This window comes from Anguilla anguilla, chromosome 9, assembly GCF_013347855.1.
Source record: "Anguilla anguilla isolate fAngAng1 chromosome 9, fAngAng1.pri, whole genome shotgun sequence".
Classification (NCBI taxonomy): Eukaryota; Metazoa; Chordata; class Actinopteri; order Anguilliformes; family Anguillidae; genus Anguilla; species Anguilla anguilla.
The window spans coordinates 26,152,494-26,167,682 of NC_049209.1; the positions used below are offsets into that span (position 1 = coordinate 26,152,494).

At 41.2% G+C, this 15,189-nt stretch overlaps 2 protein-coding genes across 4 annotated transcripts; both read right to left on the minus strand.

Moving 5' to 3' along the window:
* Positions 1-883: 883 nt before the first annotated feature.
* LOC118235891 (protein PIMREG-like) lies at positions 884-10,429 on the minus strand. 3 transcript variants are annotated; one of them, XM_035433761.1, is made up of 6 exons: positions 10,105-10,429; positions 7,816-8,134; positions 6,850-7,181; positions 5,484-5,579; positions 3,896-3,934; positions 3,180-3,276 (listed from the first exon to the last, which is right to left on the minus strand). In XM_035433761.1, exons 2-5 carry the CDS (start codon positions 8,119-8,121, stop codon positions 3,904-3,906), a joined length of 765 nt encoding a protein of 254 aa, XP_035289652.1. In that variant the 5' UTR covers positions 8,122-8,134; positions 10,105-10,429; the 3' UTR covers positions 3,180-3,276; positions 3,896-3,903. The 3 variants fall into 3 exon arrangements, 2 of the variants coding, with proteins under 2 accessions (XP_035289651.1, XP_035289652.1); XM_035433760.1 differs by lacking the exon at positions 3,896-3,934 and having other exon boundaries at positions 884-3,276; XR_004766938.1 differs by lacking the exon at positions 3,180-3,276 and having other exon boundaries at positions 3,895-3,934.
* Positions 10,430-10,529: 100 nt separating this feature from the next.
* tmigd1 (transmembrane and immunoglobulin domain containing 1) lies at positions 10,530-15,189 on the minus strand. Its single transcript, XM_035433762.1, has 6 exons — positions 15,065-15,189; positions 14,732-14,821; positions 14,163-14,441; positions 13,310-13,594; positions 11,674-11,777; positions 10,530-11,584 (listed from the first exon to the last, which is right to left on the minus strand). The coding sequence occupies exons 2-6, from the start codon at positions 14,793-14,795 to the stop codon at positions 11,573-11,575; spliced, it is 744 nt and encodes a 247-aa protein (XP_035289653.1). The 5' UTR covers positions 14,796-14,821; positions 15,065-15,189; the 3' UTR covers positions 10,530-11,572.

Genomic DNA, 15,189 nt, shown 5'->3' on the forward strand with positions numbered 1-15,189 from the left:
GTAAGATTCAGTTGTGATTCAAAATCACCTCGAGGCTTAGATTCGGAAAATCAAGTTTTATGCACCTTCAAAAATCCTCTTTCCCGCATACCTTAGAAGAAAATATTGATATATTGGAATATTGAAAATTAGGGCAAAATCTGCCAGATAGCTTCAGTGAATTTCCAGATTTGCTTATCCAATGTATTACCTGAAAACACACTAATTATTATACATAAATATTAAACACACTTTACAAAATACAAATAATTACAGGAATTTGACACAGTATAAATTCTCTTTTAAAACTGAATGTTTCCAAGCCTATTTCCCAACCCAGTGTGTACTCTATTGCTCAGCTGGACCCTTTTTCTTTGTGAGCTGTATCTGAAAAGCATTTGGCCAATAGGAGGACAAGAGGAAGTGTGTATGGATTGGCTACTATGGTGGTGCATTTTCAGCTTTCAGCTGGGTTAGTGCTGGAGAGTTAAGGTCACCTTGGTGGGTAACCCAATGTTGTTGTACGTCGCTCTGGATAAGAGCGTCTGCCAAATGCCTGTAATGTAATAACAAAGCGCCTCGTTAGCGTTTGGTAACGATAGATTGGCTAACTAAATTCAGTAATGTTTAGTAGCGTTAGCTGGCTCTCTTGTCGCTGCTTCGGGTGTAGGCAGAGTGCAGAACAGAGGAGATGACTAAGCACAGAAAGAAATCCTGCATTGTATGCCTTTAAGGACTGAGAGTCTGTGGTCATTGCGGTTATTTCTGTAGGAACTTCTCGGTGCTGTATAGCTATGGGGCATATTCCGCCAAACCTTAACTTAGAAGATGGCATACCTGCCATCCCAATATATAGACACATTTACACAGTCAGTTACAGAGACAAGATCACTGAAACATGGCATAAAATAAATGATTGAATGATTTATTGTACAATATCACTCAACAGCAGGTTACATTTTTCCTTGAAGAGGAAATAATTTGCTGCTGTAGACCTTTCTGATAAGTTACCCATCAGTCGGTACAGCTGCCAGAATACACACCAAAGGCTAAAGTCCCCACAGGACCCATGCATAACACAGTAAAACCCATACTAGCTGATCTGTAACATTATCGTTGCTCCTTCATCAGTTGGGCCTGATGGGGAAAGCATTAGACACGTGTAACATTGACGTCAAACAGAGGCTTTCAGTTGCACACCAAGGCCACATCAATTACTAATGTCCTTAACAGTTAATCAATTAAAGCGTGTAAACACCTTTGACACCTTCAGTGTGACTTATATTGGAAATACAACATTTAACGGCAACTGCTTTTTTAAATGGCGCTTGGGGGTGTGTAACAATCAGTCTTAGCTGGGCTAGATTAGAATTGTGTGTAACCAAAACCCTATCAGAATACAAAAATTCATACAAAAATATACAATTCTTTTATATAAAAAAAATTGCACTCACACAAACTGTTAGCTCTATATATTTCAGTAATATGCTTCCCTATAGAATGCTTCAATGTCTTCATGACATTTCATATTAATGTTAGCTTTTTTTATGCTATGTCACATTTTACCTGAATCCGAAACACAGGTTGGGATTACATACTGAGGGAGTTTAAGGTAAGGAATATGTACTGTAGGACTGTAGAGAGGGAGTTTATAAACTCAATGCCGGGGACCCACTGTGTGCTGCTTTTCACTCCCACCATAATTACAACCTCTGTAAAGTAAATGGGATGTTAATTGTTCTTAATTAAACACTTAATGTCTACTGAAGGATGGTTTGCCCTCTTTAGGTCACATAACGCCAGAAATAGCTCTGCACGCCATAAAGAATAAAGGATCCACATTTACATTCCAGAATTTTAATCATTTTCCATAACTAATGCTCTAATTTTCTGTAATGCGTTGTATGACAAATGATTCCTGTTATTTTTTAATTGATTCAATTATAGACTGGGGTCATTTGGGTCTAAATTGCTGAAAGTTTGGTCACTGAAACTGAACTATTAAGAGTTCAATGACAGACTAAATGGCCAAACCTGAACTATGCTGGCATAAGTGAAAATATGCAATTATGTAGGAACTTAAACATTTTTTCAACAACCTTAATTGATCCAAGATATTGGCTGTGACAAGCACCAGTGGACCCCCAGGCCAAAGCTGAGAAAATATTGGTATAGAGGGACTTCCGGGATTAAATTCTTCAGACATCGGTCTCAGATCAACAATCTGACCGACATAAACATTGGAGGACATGGAGACAGTAAAACGGGGAAGAACGGCACGTAAACTCACTTTTCAACAAGTTCTGCATACACACAGGCTGGACGTTTCTAAATGTTTTCCCTGGCCAACATAAAATCTAATTTTCAGGTATTTCAGTCAATATTTTTATACTGAAAGTGAACATTGAGAAATTACGACTCATCATAAGCACAGCAGCACATAGCTAGCACATTAATGGGGATGGTAAATCTCAAAACTGTCTCAAGAACAATCTGACATACACAGATGAAACATTAATGCTTTGGCAATGATAATCTTCAGACAATGAGAGAAACTTAAGTTTGCCATATGTAAACGATATGAAACTAATTTATAGTATGGCCACATTAAGAGCACTACTCAGAACTGCTGCTATAAAAAGGACGGTTCTTTTAATAAGCTATGTGATCCCTGTACAACTCTACATTAAAGTACACCAGATAATTATTCTTGACTTAAATTCACCTTAAATTCAAGGTTCCTCTTTTGGTATATGCAGAGTACACTATTAATATGTATACACATTTTTCCTTCGGGAGTATTTCGAAAAGCATGATCAAGGAGCCCACTAACTTTTAAAAATAGTTTCATTGGATGAAATCGGATTGGTGGAAAGTTTTGACATAACATTAAAAAAATAGTTACGAAGGTTAGTTGGCTAACTGCTCAATCCAGCTTCGCGAAACACTACCTTGGCAAGGTGGGTAACACAACAAAGAAAGAAAAACAGTTAGAATTCACAGATAAACAGATGGTAAACAATAAGAGGATACATTTTCCCTGTATATGACACACACACGCGCTTAGAGAGAGTAAACAGACTGACAGATGAGGAAGAACAGACTCAGAGCCGATACCCGTTTCAGGTGGTTTTGTGGATGCTGGACAAAGCCACGCTTGTCCAGCTGCCCATGGTCTCCCTCATTCTCTGGGTTCTGCACCGGATGGAGGCTCTGGTGATCTTGGAGGGCGGGTCCCTCTGCGTCGGACCGTTACTGCTCACATTGACCCCCCGGCAGCGTTCCGCGGCCTGGACCCTGCTCGCCCAGAAGAAAACAAAGGCGATTGGTCACGCTGACGCAGCCAACACAGCTGGATACCTCCTGGGTCAGAGGAGTTGAGGAATCCTGTCTCAAATTGTCTCGATGACTCAAAAGACTTTTAAACAACCTATTTTTCCACTTTTCATGAAAAGTTTTTGTTAAACTTAATGGCATTAAATTTAAACCTTTAAAAACAAAATGGCTGGCGCAAGACAAAGGCAGGCCCACTTCAGAACGGTTACGGGGTTAGGGTTTTCACTTTCACATTCAGCCGTCATCTTGAGTGAGTACCTGACCCTTTTCTGCTCAGTCCGACTTAATCAGCTCTTTATCAGCAAGACTCAAAACGCCGACGTGGCTTCACAACAAAAGCATGCAGGGCCATGCAGTTTCTGGTTAAGTTTAACGGCAGGCAGCGGTTCGGGTTACGAACAAGACGGATAAACAACTTAAAAATCGGCAGCATAGCAAACATCCACATCCATGCAGTATCAGAGTTCCTTTCCCACTGTTCTAACCAGAGATGCTCCAATATTTACAGCTGGTCGTATGGATTAAGGATGCAGTGGAGAATATATCAGGACAAAGGACATGTGGGGACACGGGACTTTACCTCTTTATTTACTCCACTATACGAGAGTATCTGATCTTGCTGGTGACAAAGGGAAGACAAGGTCAGAATTTAAAATTAGAATTAAAAATTCAAGACTAGCACAATAGCAGAACAGAAACATAGCGTCTAGGCACATTTAACCCTTGTGTCGTCTTCATATTGTATGCAAAAAATACACCAACCCTCACTGGACCCCTGTGATGAAGCCTTTTCATTGAATTTCAAACCTAAATTAATATTTTGTCAGGCAGAAACAACCAGTCACTCATCAATAAATTGGTGAATAACCTTTTCTCCTTCACAATGCATAGACTGCATTTCTTCAGTCTACACCACAAGTCTTTACTACAAAACATACATCACAACTTTTTTTCTCTTTAGATGTGTGGTGCTTAACTTTGTTTATGACTTCTGAAAAAAAAAATACTCATAGGACAATCTTTGCACCCTAATGCTGTACCGCTTTTATAAAAATATTTTTTAAATGGCAATTTTAACTTACTGTAATGGTCGGGCCACTCCAGGAAATCAAATTACATGCTGAAAAAAAATCTAGGGGGGTTCCACTGCTGCTAAACTCCTAAATGGGTCCTAAATTTTTTTGACAACAGAACAATAGAGGCAAAGTACCAACATACCACAGACAGAAAACCCACTCCAGGATTAACACTACCCATCTGAATGCACCTCAGACTAAGACTGACCAGCACGAACAGCCTTGAGATCCTGTAGGTATGAAGAATGATTCTCGGAACCCTTAGCCGTGAGAACAATGCACGGAATTTAGAAAGCTAAGACCCAGGCCGCCCTGGAAAGGGGATAAAGTCATCCATACTCTCTCTTACACACTCACACACACATACACACATGCGTGCACATGCACACAAACACACACACCGCTGACCAATTTCAGTTGGAATGCATAATTAATACGAGGGATCAAGGCAGCGGGGCCATGAAGCTTACAAACTTCTTGTACGTCGCTTTGGATAAAAGCGTCTGCCAAATGAATGTAATGTAATGTAATGAAATGTTTATCATGGGAAAGCCTGCCTGTGAATGTGTGCACAGACCACCTATTTATACGCTTCTCCAAACGATCGAGAAGCATGCGATTTATATTCCAACAGCACAGGAAACACAAACATTGCCTTAAGGAGAATATTGTATTGCTTTATATTTTCCATATAAAATTATTTACATTAAAATAAATCAAGGGACTCTGACTGGCCCCACCCACATCCGTACCCCTCCCTCTGGGCAAACATTTTAAAATTTGAAATATTGAAGCGGGACGACGGTTGGAGGCGCGGTGGGGGTTCGGGGGTGGGGGGGTGGAGTTATGCGGGGGGGGAGGTCTTGCATTCCAAGACAAACAGGAAGCTCCCCACTTTCTGGGAAGGGTATTTTTCATGGAAAGGTCGAAGGTCAGGTGGTTTCCGGAGACAGCCACCGCTCCCAGCATCTGGGGCACAGCTGAAAACCCAGGCCCACACTTCTTTACAGAGGAGATTAAGCACATTTTCTAAGCAGAGATCTGTTGCGTTTTGCATCATAGCAAATGTCCTGAAGGCCATCCTCCACTCACCGGTCATCTCTGCCGATGACATCATCGAAGGCCTGAGAGAGACGTTTCAGTTTCCTGAGGCCGCTGGACACAGACTCCAGGTCCCGGTCAAACTTCCTGTCGGGGGGAGTAGTAACAGAGCGTTCAGATGCACACCTGTGACCTAGGCCGCAGGTCCGATCCTCACAAAAAAAAAAAGAACAACAAAAAAACCCCCTGAATTTCACATACTTGAAATGCTAGAGTTAAAGTGAGATAATTCTTCAGAGGTGCTACACCAGCCTAAGGGCTTCAGGAAAAAGCCAGAAAAGATGCAAATCCCATTTCACTTGTACAGAAAATTTGTACGGAACACTATACTTAAATTGCACAACACAGCCACTGCGATAATTAGTAATACATACATTCATACACATATTATTATGCATTATCAAATGCATGTATCATCATACAGGCATGTATGTATTCAGTAATTACATGTATTATTATACAGATTATCAATTAATTTGCACTGAATATGGGCCAAAGTGGGATCATTTTCATTCATTCCATTTTATTTTAGTGACATTTTCAGTCAATCAGTCGGGTCACACGATACACCATTTCCACATGTTAAAACTCACAGTTCAATCTCTATAAACCATTTTACCATGCCAATGTTTTTTTTACGACAACTGTTCCTTATTTTGTAGCATGTAGAGTGGCAGAACAAGCGTCCCTATCTTCTTTGCGTTTTGGAACACCACAGATGACACGATTCACAATAAAGTCAATATGCTTGTCACAACAAGAATCCAGTAAACAAAACCCATAGGCTTTTATAGTCCCAAAAACATACTAACTTGGAGAAATCACCATAGGATGACCAGTGTTTCACTTTAGTGAAATTCACCAGAGGAATTATCATTGTTGTCAGTTTCGCCACTGCATTCACACCGAAAGTATTGTGTACAAAATAATGTCGTTATCTCCATTTATAAGCTTCTCTGAGCAGTACTGGCCAAGCAGTCTCTCAATATAGCCAATGGGACCCGCAACAACTTGCATGGACTGTGTAACTTCTGCCCAATACACTGCCAGCCAGTGGCAAGCTATTATGGTGACGACCGAGAGGCATTTTAGATCATGTTGTTCGGCTTGCATAAAAGGACACGCATCGTTTCTCCAGCGTAAATAAACCATAACTTTATCAGTGCACATGCAGAAACCGTTACGCAACAGTCTCAAGGTTCTTGAGACTTTATGCCTATAAAGGTCATTTGACAATAAAAGTTTATTTTGCAATGGCTAAATCTACACAGTAGACTCTTGAGGCCTTGGAAGAAATTGGTACACTACGAGTTCTCTCAGTATGAAAACAGGTCATCACGCGGGTGTGCAGCCATACCTCCTGTTGCTCATGGTGTTGGGAGAGGCGAACGGGCTTCTCAGCGCTGCCATTCGCACCAGCTGTCTCCTGGAGTTGCCGGGCCTCACGCCCTGGCAGGGTCCACCCGATTTTGGCGTGCGGCTGGCCCGAGGCGTCCGCTTGGTGGCCGACCTGGGAGTTCGCTGCGGGCCGCGTTTGGGCGTGACCGTGGCCAAGGTGGCAGCGGCAGGTTTGCAGGGGGTACGGGCGGCCTGGCTCCTCCTTGGCCAGCTGCTGTCCTCGCATTCGGGGGTCTTGCCTGGCGTTGCCACCAGGCACTCTTCCCTGGGAGCACGGATCTTCTGCAGCTTCTGCGGACGAAGGAAGTAAGGGTAGAATTAACCAGCACTGTGTTTGGGGTCTTAAACACAGATTAAAATGACACCCTTAAACCCAGACCTTGTGTTTCTGATCGCCTCATTGATGTGTACATGCCATACCACTATACAAGCTAGCTACTACTGAACCAGCCAGGAGGAGCCACAGTGTTCATAACATTCCAATAGAGAAGCCTTATTACCTGCATTCACTTTCAGTCACCTTTGCCTCTACTTGCGTTTTACATCAAGATAGTAATGTAAAATATAATTAAGCAATCCTGTCAGGGAAGAATAACTAGTGTTCGTTTATTACAGTTACACAAAAACAATGGAGCGTTTTCCAGAGGAACACAACATTTGCCACAAGGTCAACCTGAATGCTGCAGCAGATCACTGGTAAAAAAAGGAGAAAAAAGCTGAATACTGAAAGTCTTAATAGCAAGCATGTTAACAAGTAAGATGGATACATTGTACTTGCTGTACAATGTCTTTTCCAATTAGGTAGATTTAAAATGACAGGAAGCATATTTGATGATTGGCTGTCCATGGTCCATGACTTTTCTTGATGCAAATGTTTTCCAGGATTTTCAGGGTCCGTGAGAAGGAGTGGGGGGGGGGGGTGTACCTGGTAGGCGGTCCCGATGGAGTTCCGGGCGCTGCGTGTGAGGAGGCTGACCGCGCTGGGCTTCCGGTTCGTATCCAGGGTCTCCCAGGTGGGCGTGTCCTCCACGTTGGACTGAATGGAGCGCAGGGGCAGCCGTTTCCGCAGCGACATGCGCAGGGAGTTCAGGGACGTGGAGGAGCGGAGCTTCCGAAAGCGGTCCGGAGCTTCGGGGGAGCTGTCCGCCCCGTCCGACTCGTCCAGGACCGCGTGCGCGCGCCACACGGCACTCACCGCGGATTCCACGCCGTGGACCATAGAAGACGACATTCTGAAGAGCCTCCTAGATAACAAGCCACAAATTACATTTAAATTAGATGTGCAAATGATTAAACTATAAACATCTGCATTCACACACACAAAAAAACCTTTAATTCTGCATGTGAATTTCCAGTGTGTCACCCTTTCAATATACATATACCACATTCATAGTTTGATACCAAACCTTTTTGCATTTTAATGACGTGCACATACAGCAACACTCAAAGGTGTTAGGCAGGATAAAGAACGCCACTGCACCACAGAATCATTGTTCTGAGGAGGCACAGAGGAGAGCACATCATTCACTGAATGTTGACAAAACAGTTCCCTGCTGGAGATGCTGGATGAGCCAGCACATGAGCCAGCAGGGGGCCAGTTTAGCATGCGTATGATGGATAGTGTAGCTCCGAGTGTGGATCCCACCGCGCCGACGCCCGTCATGATGGCCAACAATTCACAGGAATGGCAAGACAACAGAACTTTATTAACATCTTAATACTGGTCAGGAGGATGCATTCAAAGTCGTGTGATGCCTACGGGCTTCTTTCTGAACTCATTCTGACCTGCATAAGAATGAGTATATGTATATATATATATAATATGTATTTTTTGTAACTTGCAGCAAGGCTTTCTCCAAGGTATTAAGTTTACCATTGTTTTTTCTTAGAGACAGAAGATGCAAAGCAACCACAGAAAAGGGTGTGTCTCTTTGGCTTGCTGTTTGTATGCTTTTGGTAGAAGAAACTTCTGTAACTCTTCCCAGAGAGAGGTTCACACCCTATGCCCTGCTGCTTGACAATATCACACAGCGGCACGGATATGGGATACGTATGCACACAAAAATTTAAAAAAAGCTTTGATTTCCCTAAGGAACAGTAGAAATTATACGAAAGAAATGTATTCATGCTTCACTATCTACGTCATATTTCACTTAACCCGGGTATTCATGCTATAGATAAGTAACAGACTTTAAAAAGCAGGCTAATTTCTATACTGAATGAAACTGTAAACGTGCGGAGTGAGCCTAAAGGAGTTAGCGAAGTCGTTAAATAATGTGGAAGAGTGTAAAATGATGCAGTAAATACCAACACCCACCTGAAATAAAAGAACTTAAGCCTAAATTTTGAGCCAGCTATCTAGCTACATGCAGAGACGAATAATCTGAACGTTCCTGATTTCACGACAATGCACCATCTAAACCATGCTGGACAAACGAACTAGGCTAACTATGCTATGCTATCTGAAAAATAAACCACTTCGGGTAGTTAAGACTTATTTCACTGACCATAATTTCCTTAGTTCAAACGAAATATTCCCATTATTAAGAATTATATTAACACAATGTGGGTTGAGGAAATAACGTTAATATTTACGACTGCTGAATTATGATACATCGCTGGCGTAACGTTAAACAGGTTTCAGAGCATGTCCCATTTGGTACACGTTGCTATTACTATCCAAGGTTAGATACCACTTTGCGTGCAGTAGATTAGTTTAGCGTTTAGCGCCTTGCTAGCTGCAACTACAAGTCTACAAACTACCAACACATTTAGCGCAAAGTGCACATATAGCCAGATTGCATTGTATAACCACATTCAACAAGCTGTCTAGCTAGATACAGTGAGCCAACTTAGAATTCACGTTTTGCGACGTTTTAGTCAGCGAACTGGAAAACATTCATCCACTATCCCACCGTTCTGGTTTGTTAAACACTTATCATAAACAATTGATTTTCTTAGAAACGGCTAGTAATAGATTTTCTCCGTCGTCAATGTAGGCTAGTTCATTCATTACCAAGTGATTAGCCACCATTGCTGCGTTTCACAAAGCATTCGGAAGCTGCGCCGTTGCTAAGCAGTCTGCTCTTAAACTGGGGTGATCAGTTTCTACTTTTATTTTATGAGATTCGTTTAAAAATGGTCAAAGTTTAACAATACAACAATGTAAGTATCAATCGAAAACATATACAGTGAATACAACATCGAACTGTACCTTAATTTTGTTGCACACGCTTTCCGGGTTCCCAAAACCCCAAACTTTTCCCTTGTCTGTCTCGATTTGAATTTGGCGGATCGCTTCCAACCACTCCCAAAGCCCGCGGACCCTTGCAGCCACCTTATTGGTTGGCATTGTCGTCAGTAGCAAAGAATGTAAAGACATAACCAAGTTCTCATTACAAAAATGTAAAAAAAAATTCACTTGCAACTGCATTTCGGTGTTGCTGTTTCACACAGCAGATAATGTGATCAAACTTGTTGTAATGAATAGGCGCCCTGCCTGGGGTCTAATAGTCGCAATGACAAGAAACAGTACGTTTTTAATAATGTTAGTCCGCTTCGTGGCCTCTTAGCACACATTCATCTATGTGAACTGAAAAACATCATCTGGCGCTGAAATAACCAAACAGACAAATGAAACATGTTTAAATAATTATATTTAACTGTTAAAGTGTACATACAGAAGGATTAACAGCACATACGAGAAAAATGACATGCATCTATCAGTCCAAAGGAATTGCTGTACAGACCCACTAATCATTCCAAATTTATATAAATTCAGTTTATCAGCAAAGTCATCAGTATCCTTTATCAGCCCTTCTAGATGTACATCTGTGCATCAGCAAAGCAGCTGCTCTTAACTGATGCTGGAATATGAGCGGAATTGTTTTATGAAGGGAACTACACTGCAGTGCATATGAACATGATGGAATGTTATGATTTATCCAATAAGCTGATTAAATGAATCATGACACCAGATGGGACACACTGTGTTTGGCCAAAGGAATTAATTGTACCTGAATTGCACATAAAAGTACTGTACGCCGTGTCTACAGTATCCTGTGCACTGTGACGTGCGTGTATCATTGCTCTCTGGTTATTGATTTCCTTGCTGCGGGAATTCAGTAGAAATGACATGTGTGTTGAGTGTCTCATAGTCCTTGAGTATGTCCTTCTAAAGCATCAATCTTTAACAGATTTAATGGTTTTATTCCTCTGGCACTGAAATATGTCTGTCAGGTGTGCCTCTGTCCCATGCACAGTGACAATCAATGTGTAACTTTTGTGGAATGGGATTCGAGGACCATTGCACAATAATTTTATGTGTTGAGTTGTTATGTTGTAGTAGGACAAAGGTTTATCAGGAGTACATAAATTTCACCTGGGACTTGTGTCTCTCACAGATGGCAGTGCTTCCTGCAAGCCTGCTATTTCATAGAGAAAAAAATAAAATCGAATCAATGCAATTACAGATCTGACAGGATTTTTCAGTGTTTGCTTCTTTAATTGCTTACTAAAGGCCTGCTCATATCCATGTCTAAGGCTCAGAGGATGTTGTGTCTTGCATCACATCTGCTTGAGCTCTTCAGTAGTTTCTCCAGCATAATTTCCAAAGGTTCATCTCCTCAGAGCTCGATGGCTCAAATCCATAGGCTTTTTGTCAGTTTATTGGGGAAGCTCTCTTACTTACAGCACTGAGGAAAGGGGAAAGATTTGCATTTAGTATTTGTAAATGGAAATGCAGTGAACTGACAGTGATCATTGTGAACAAAAGACCACTTACCTGCTTGATTCTGTTCCACCTTGAAATAAAGGCCAGAACAACAGTGAAGAATACTACCACTACCCCAGCGATGATGGGGCCCAAGGGGAACTTCATGGTCTTATCTACAGGAAGTGAACGGAGTATTAGAACTACACCTGGACCTGTGCTCATGAAGAGTCTCAGAGTAGGAATGCAGGCCTAGGATCAGTTTTACCTTCTGGCTCATAATGGATTTGGTTAGGATATGGCCAGAGGAACATGATCCTAGGGCAGTTCTTGTACTCTGAGACACTTTAAGATGAATGTGGGGTCTGTGCTTCTCAAACCTGTTTGGGCAGGGTTACCATGCAGCTTACTAAATCCCAAGCCAAAAGTTTATATAATTTATTTGGTGAATACCTTTTAAAAATGCAGATGTGCAACCGAAAGCAGATGTCAATGGAAAAAGCTGTAAAGATACCAAACTATCATTTGGACTATTACAGCCAATTGGTCACAAAGAAAACAAAAATATGCCGATTTCTAGTCTGGAACAAGGCCATGTTGCTATTTTGATCCAAAGGAGATATAGTTATTAACACACAATAGTCAAATACCAGCAACCTTGGCAATCCAACAAATCAGTGCAAAGTCAGTGATAGTTCAGGCAATTTGGCTGAAAAAGCCAATGCCAGTACAACTGGTTCCAGAACCTCACCTACTATCGTTTTTATTTCAGGTAATCCCTTCATCAATTTAGATTATTGAAAATGCACCTTTAAACATGCATAATTTCCATAATTCCACCTTTAAACCACTTTTAACAGAGAGCAGGTTTGACCCATTGGCATTTGCTTTGCTTTTGAACTCCACAGTAATTATTTTTTCTTTTGTGACTGGGTTTCCACACTTTCATTTCACCTGTCATTCTATCAATAAATATTTGTAACCTCTTGGCAAAAGAAATTTCTTGCTATAGAGCACATTACAGAAAATGAATTAATTAATTGTCTGAGAGCTAATCTGTCTAATTATCAAATAATTAAGTTGGGCATTCATTCTTCATGAACAATTGTATCCATTTGTTACATAATGGCCTTTGAGGGCAAAATCAGTGAAACTGTTTAGTTCAGAATAATGAATGTCTTATTACACTTGGAGAATTGCAATTGAAGTTGGGGATAAAAGACTAGCATAAAGCAGGGACACCTCAGGTCCGAGTTTGGGAAGCCTGTTTCTACACTCTTCTAGATTTGCAATACTACTGAGACTTGATAACTTCCCTGACTGATGTAACAGATCGCAACAATCCTATTTCAGGTAAACAGAAAAACACAGTAGTTTTAAGTCACCTATATTAATTAAATTAACATAAATATGCGCACCAAATGTTTGGCATCTGTCATTACCATAAAACATTGCAGTTTTAAATTACCTAAATTAATTTAATAAAACAAATATTACATTTAGCACTTTAACATACTGTTATATGTGGTATTTCACCAGCTACACAACAAAATGTTCAGTGTAAAATCAGCTCTGATGTACCATATGTACGCTATTTAACTCTAATAGAGTGCATATGGTCTCTATTGCACTCATAATCTCTGTCAGAGTTGATTCAGCACTTGTATTTTGCAGTGCATAATGACACCAAACCTAATGCTGCACTGACCTTCCACGGTTAGCTGGAATGACTTGGTTATTTTCCCGTATTTGGAGGAGAGGGTGACACAGCTGTATGTTCCCTGGTGGAGACTGCGCTTTATCTTGTAAATGGAGAGCCGAGCCTCCGTCGCGCTCTGAGACAGCACGTAGCCCCCGCTCTCCATGTCCAGCTCTGCTTCGTCCCGTAGCCAGGTTACGTTCACTTGGGGGTTGGCATGGATGTTGCAGGTCAAAACCGCGTCGCTGTCCTCCTCCACCAGCACGGTGTCGTGGCCGGAGAGCTCTGGGGGGACTGTGAATAGGGGTCATATGTGAGCAGAGCAGCTCAGAGCGGATAGGCGAGACCAGGCTGACTGAACTCAAACCCACATGTACTCAGGAACATGATGAGTCACCTTTCAGCTCGTGCTTGCTTTCTCATTTCAGTGTCCCGTCAGTCTGTCAGAATTCATTTAAATGAATTCCTTCATGGTTGAAAATGTGAAAATTTCACATTACATATTTATTATATATAGCAGTGTCAATATATCCAAAATGATAATGATAGCTATAATGTTTTGTTTTCAAAAATATACAAAAGAAAAATTAGAAAAACAATTATATTACATTTGAAAAGTGTTAGTAAAATGTTGTTTGGAATCTATTTTATTTGTCATGAAACTTTGACATAGAGAAATTATATTGTCTGCTTTCTATGCATCAAACTCAAAAATGGAAATAAAAGGAGATAGGAGGTTTTCATAATTAAAATATATATGTACACCAGAAACCTGTTTTCAGAAATGGAAATTTTTACGAGGACAGTGTGATTTCCTGTTTAACAGAAAGCCCTTATCACCCACGCCCATATTAGGACTCACATAGCACGTCCAGCTGCACTGAGGCGTTGGAGCTGGCGTCCGTCCTCAGCTGACAGGTGAAAATGGCACTGTTGTCCTCCTTGAACACGGGGTTAATGCAGAGGCTGCTCTGCTCCAGTCGGTTCCCTTCCTGCAGCTTCACTAAAGCCCCATTCCGGAACCACTCCAGCTCCTTCTCTGGATCGCCCGCTTCCACCAGGCAGGTGAGAGACACTGTCTCCTCCAGCTCTGTTGTGATCCAGCCTCCATTGGCCTGTGGGCTCGACTGCAACCTGATGGCTACCAGAGTGATGCTAGTTAGTAAAGATAGAGATCCACCTTCCATTAGCTCCCAGCAACACACAACATACTCAACACACAACCGATCCCCTTAGAAAACAATACAATTTGCCATTCCAATAAAAATATGTTTAAGTTCCTGTTTTATTCCTCTATCTTTATTTCTCCAGTTGCACCTAATAAAATCCTATAACATGAATATAATACAAAATACTATATAATAATAATAATAATAATAATAATAATAATAGTAGTAGTAGTAGTAGTAGTAGGCAAGTGGTTCTGCTTACCTCCAAGTTCAGAAACACAGTAAAGAAGGAGAGAAAGTTTAAGAATTGTCAACGCTGGACTCATTTTCACCACAAATAATCCCCAGAAACCTGTGGAGAGAGAAAAAAAGCGAATCGAGAATGAACATAACCAATTTTACGGAAAGGACACCAGCCTAATCCGCAGGAGAAGGAGCTCTGTCTGCTGTGAATATCAAGAACACGGCACATGCATGGCATGGAGTAGAAAAACAGGATTTGATGAAAAAGGAATGAAAATAAGCAGGAATAGCAGTGATGTTTACCCACATATTTATTTTTATTATGTGGTGTGGCAGGCTGCTGATTGCTTACCGAAATCTTGAATTCTCTGTGTGGGTCTCTGTTTGAAATCCAAAGGTTGGGGCAATATGCGCAAAAGGAGCTCACTCTCTTTTCCTGTGGGGTTTTTATGTTGTGAATGGGACTTTATGGCATTT

Bases quoted from the DNA above. Each gene is read 5' to 3' on its own strand.
- tmigd1 (XM_035433762.1), bottom strand. From the start codon at position 14,795: ATGAGTCCAGCGTTGACAATTCTTAAACTTTCTCTCCTTCTTTACTGT. The intron at 13,595-14,162 runs GTGAGTCCTAAT...CCCTATTCACAG, and splicing joins AGTGCAGCTGGACGTGCTAT to TCCCCCCAGAGCTCTCCGGC. The intron at 11,778-13,309 runs GTCAGTGCAGCA...CACTTCCTGTAG, and splicing joins ATTCCAGCTAACCGTGGAAG to ATAAGACCATGAAGTTCCCC.
- LOC118235891 (XM_035433760.1), bottom strand. From the start codon at position 8,121: ATGTCGTCTTCTATGGTCCACGGCGTGGAATCCGCGGTGAGTGCCGTG. The intron at 7,182-7,815 runs GTACACCCCCCC...CTTCGTCCGCAG, and splicing joins CCATCGGGACCGCCTACCAG to AAGCTGCAGAAGATCCGTGC. The intron at 5,580-6,849 runs GTATGGCTGCAC...TCCCCCCGACAG, and splicing joins AACACCATGAGCAACAGGAG to GAAGTTTGACCGGGACCTGG.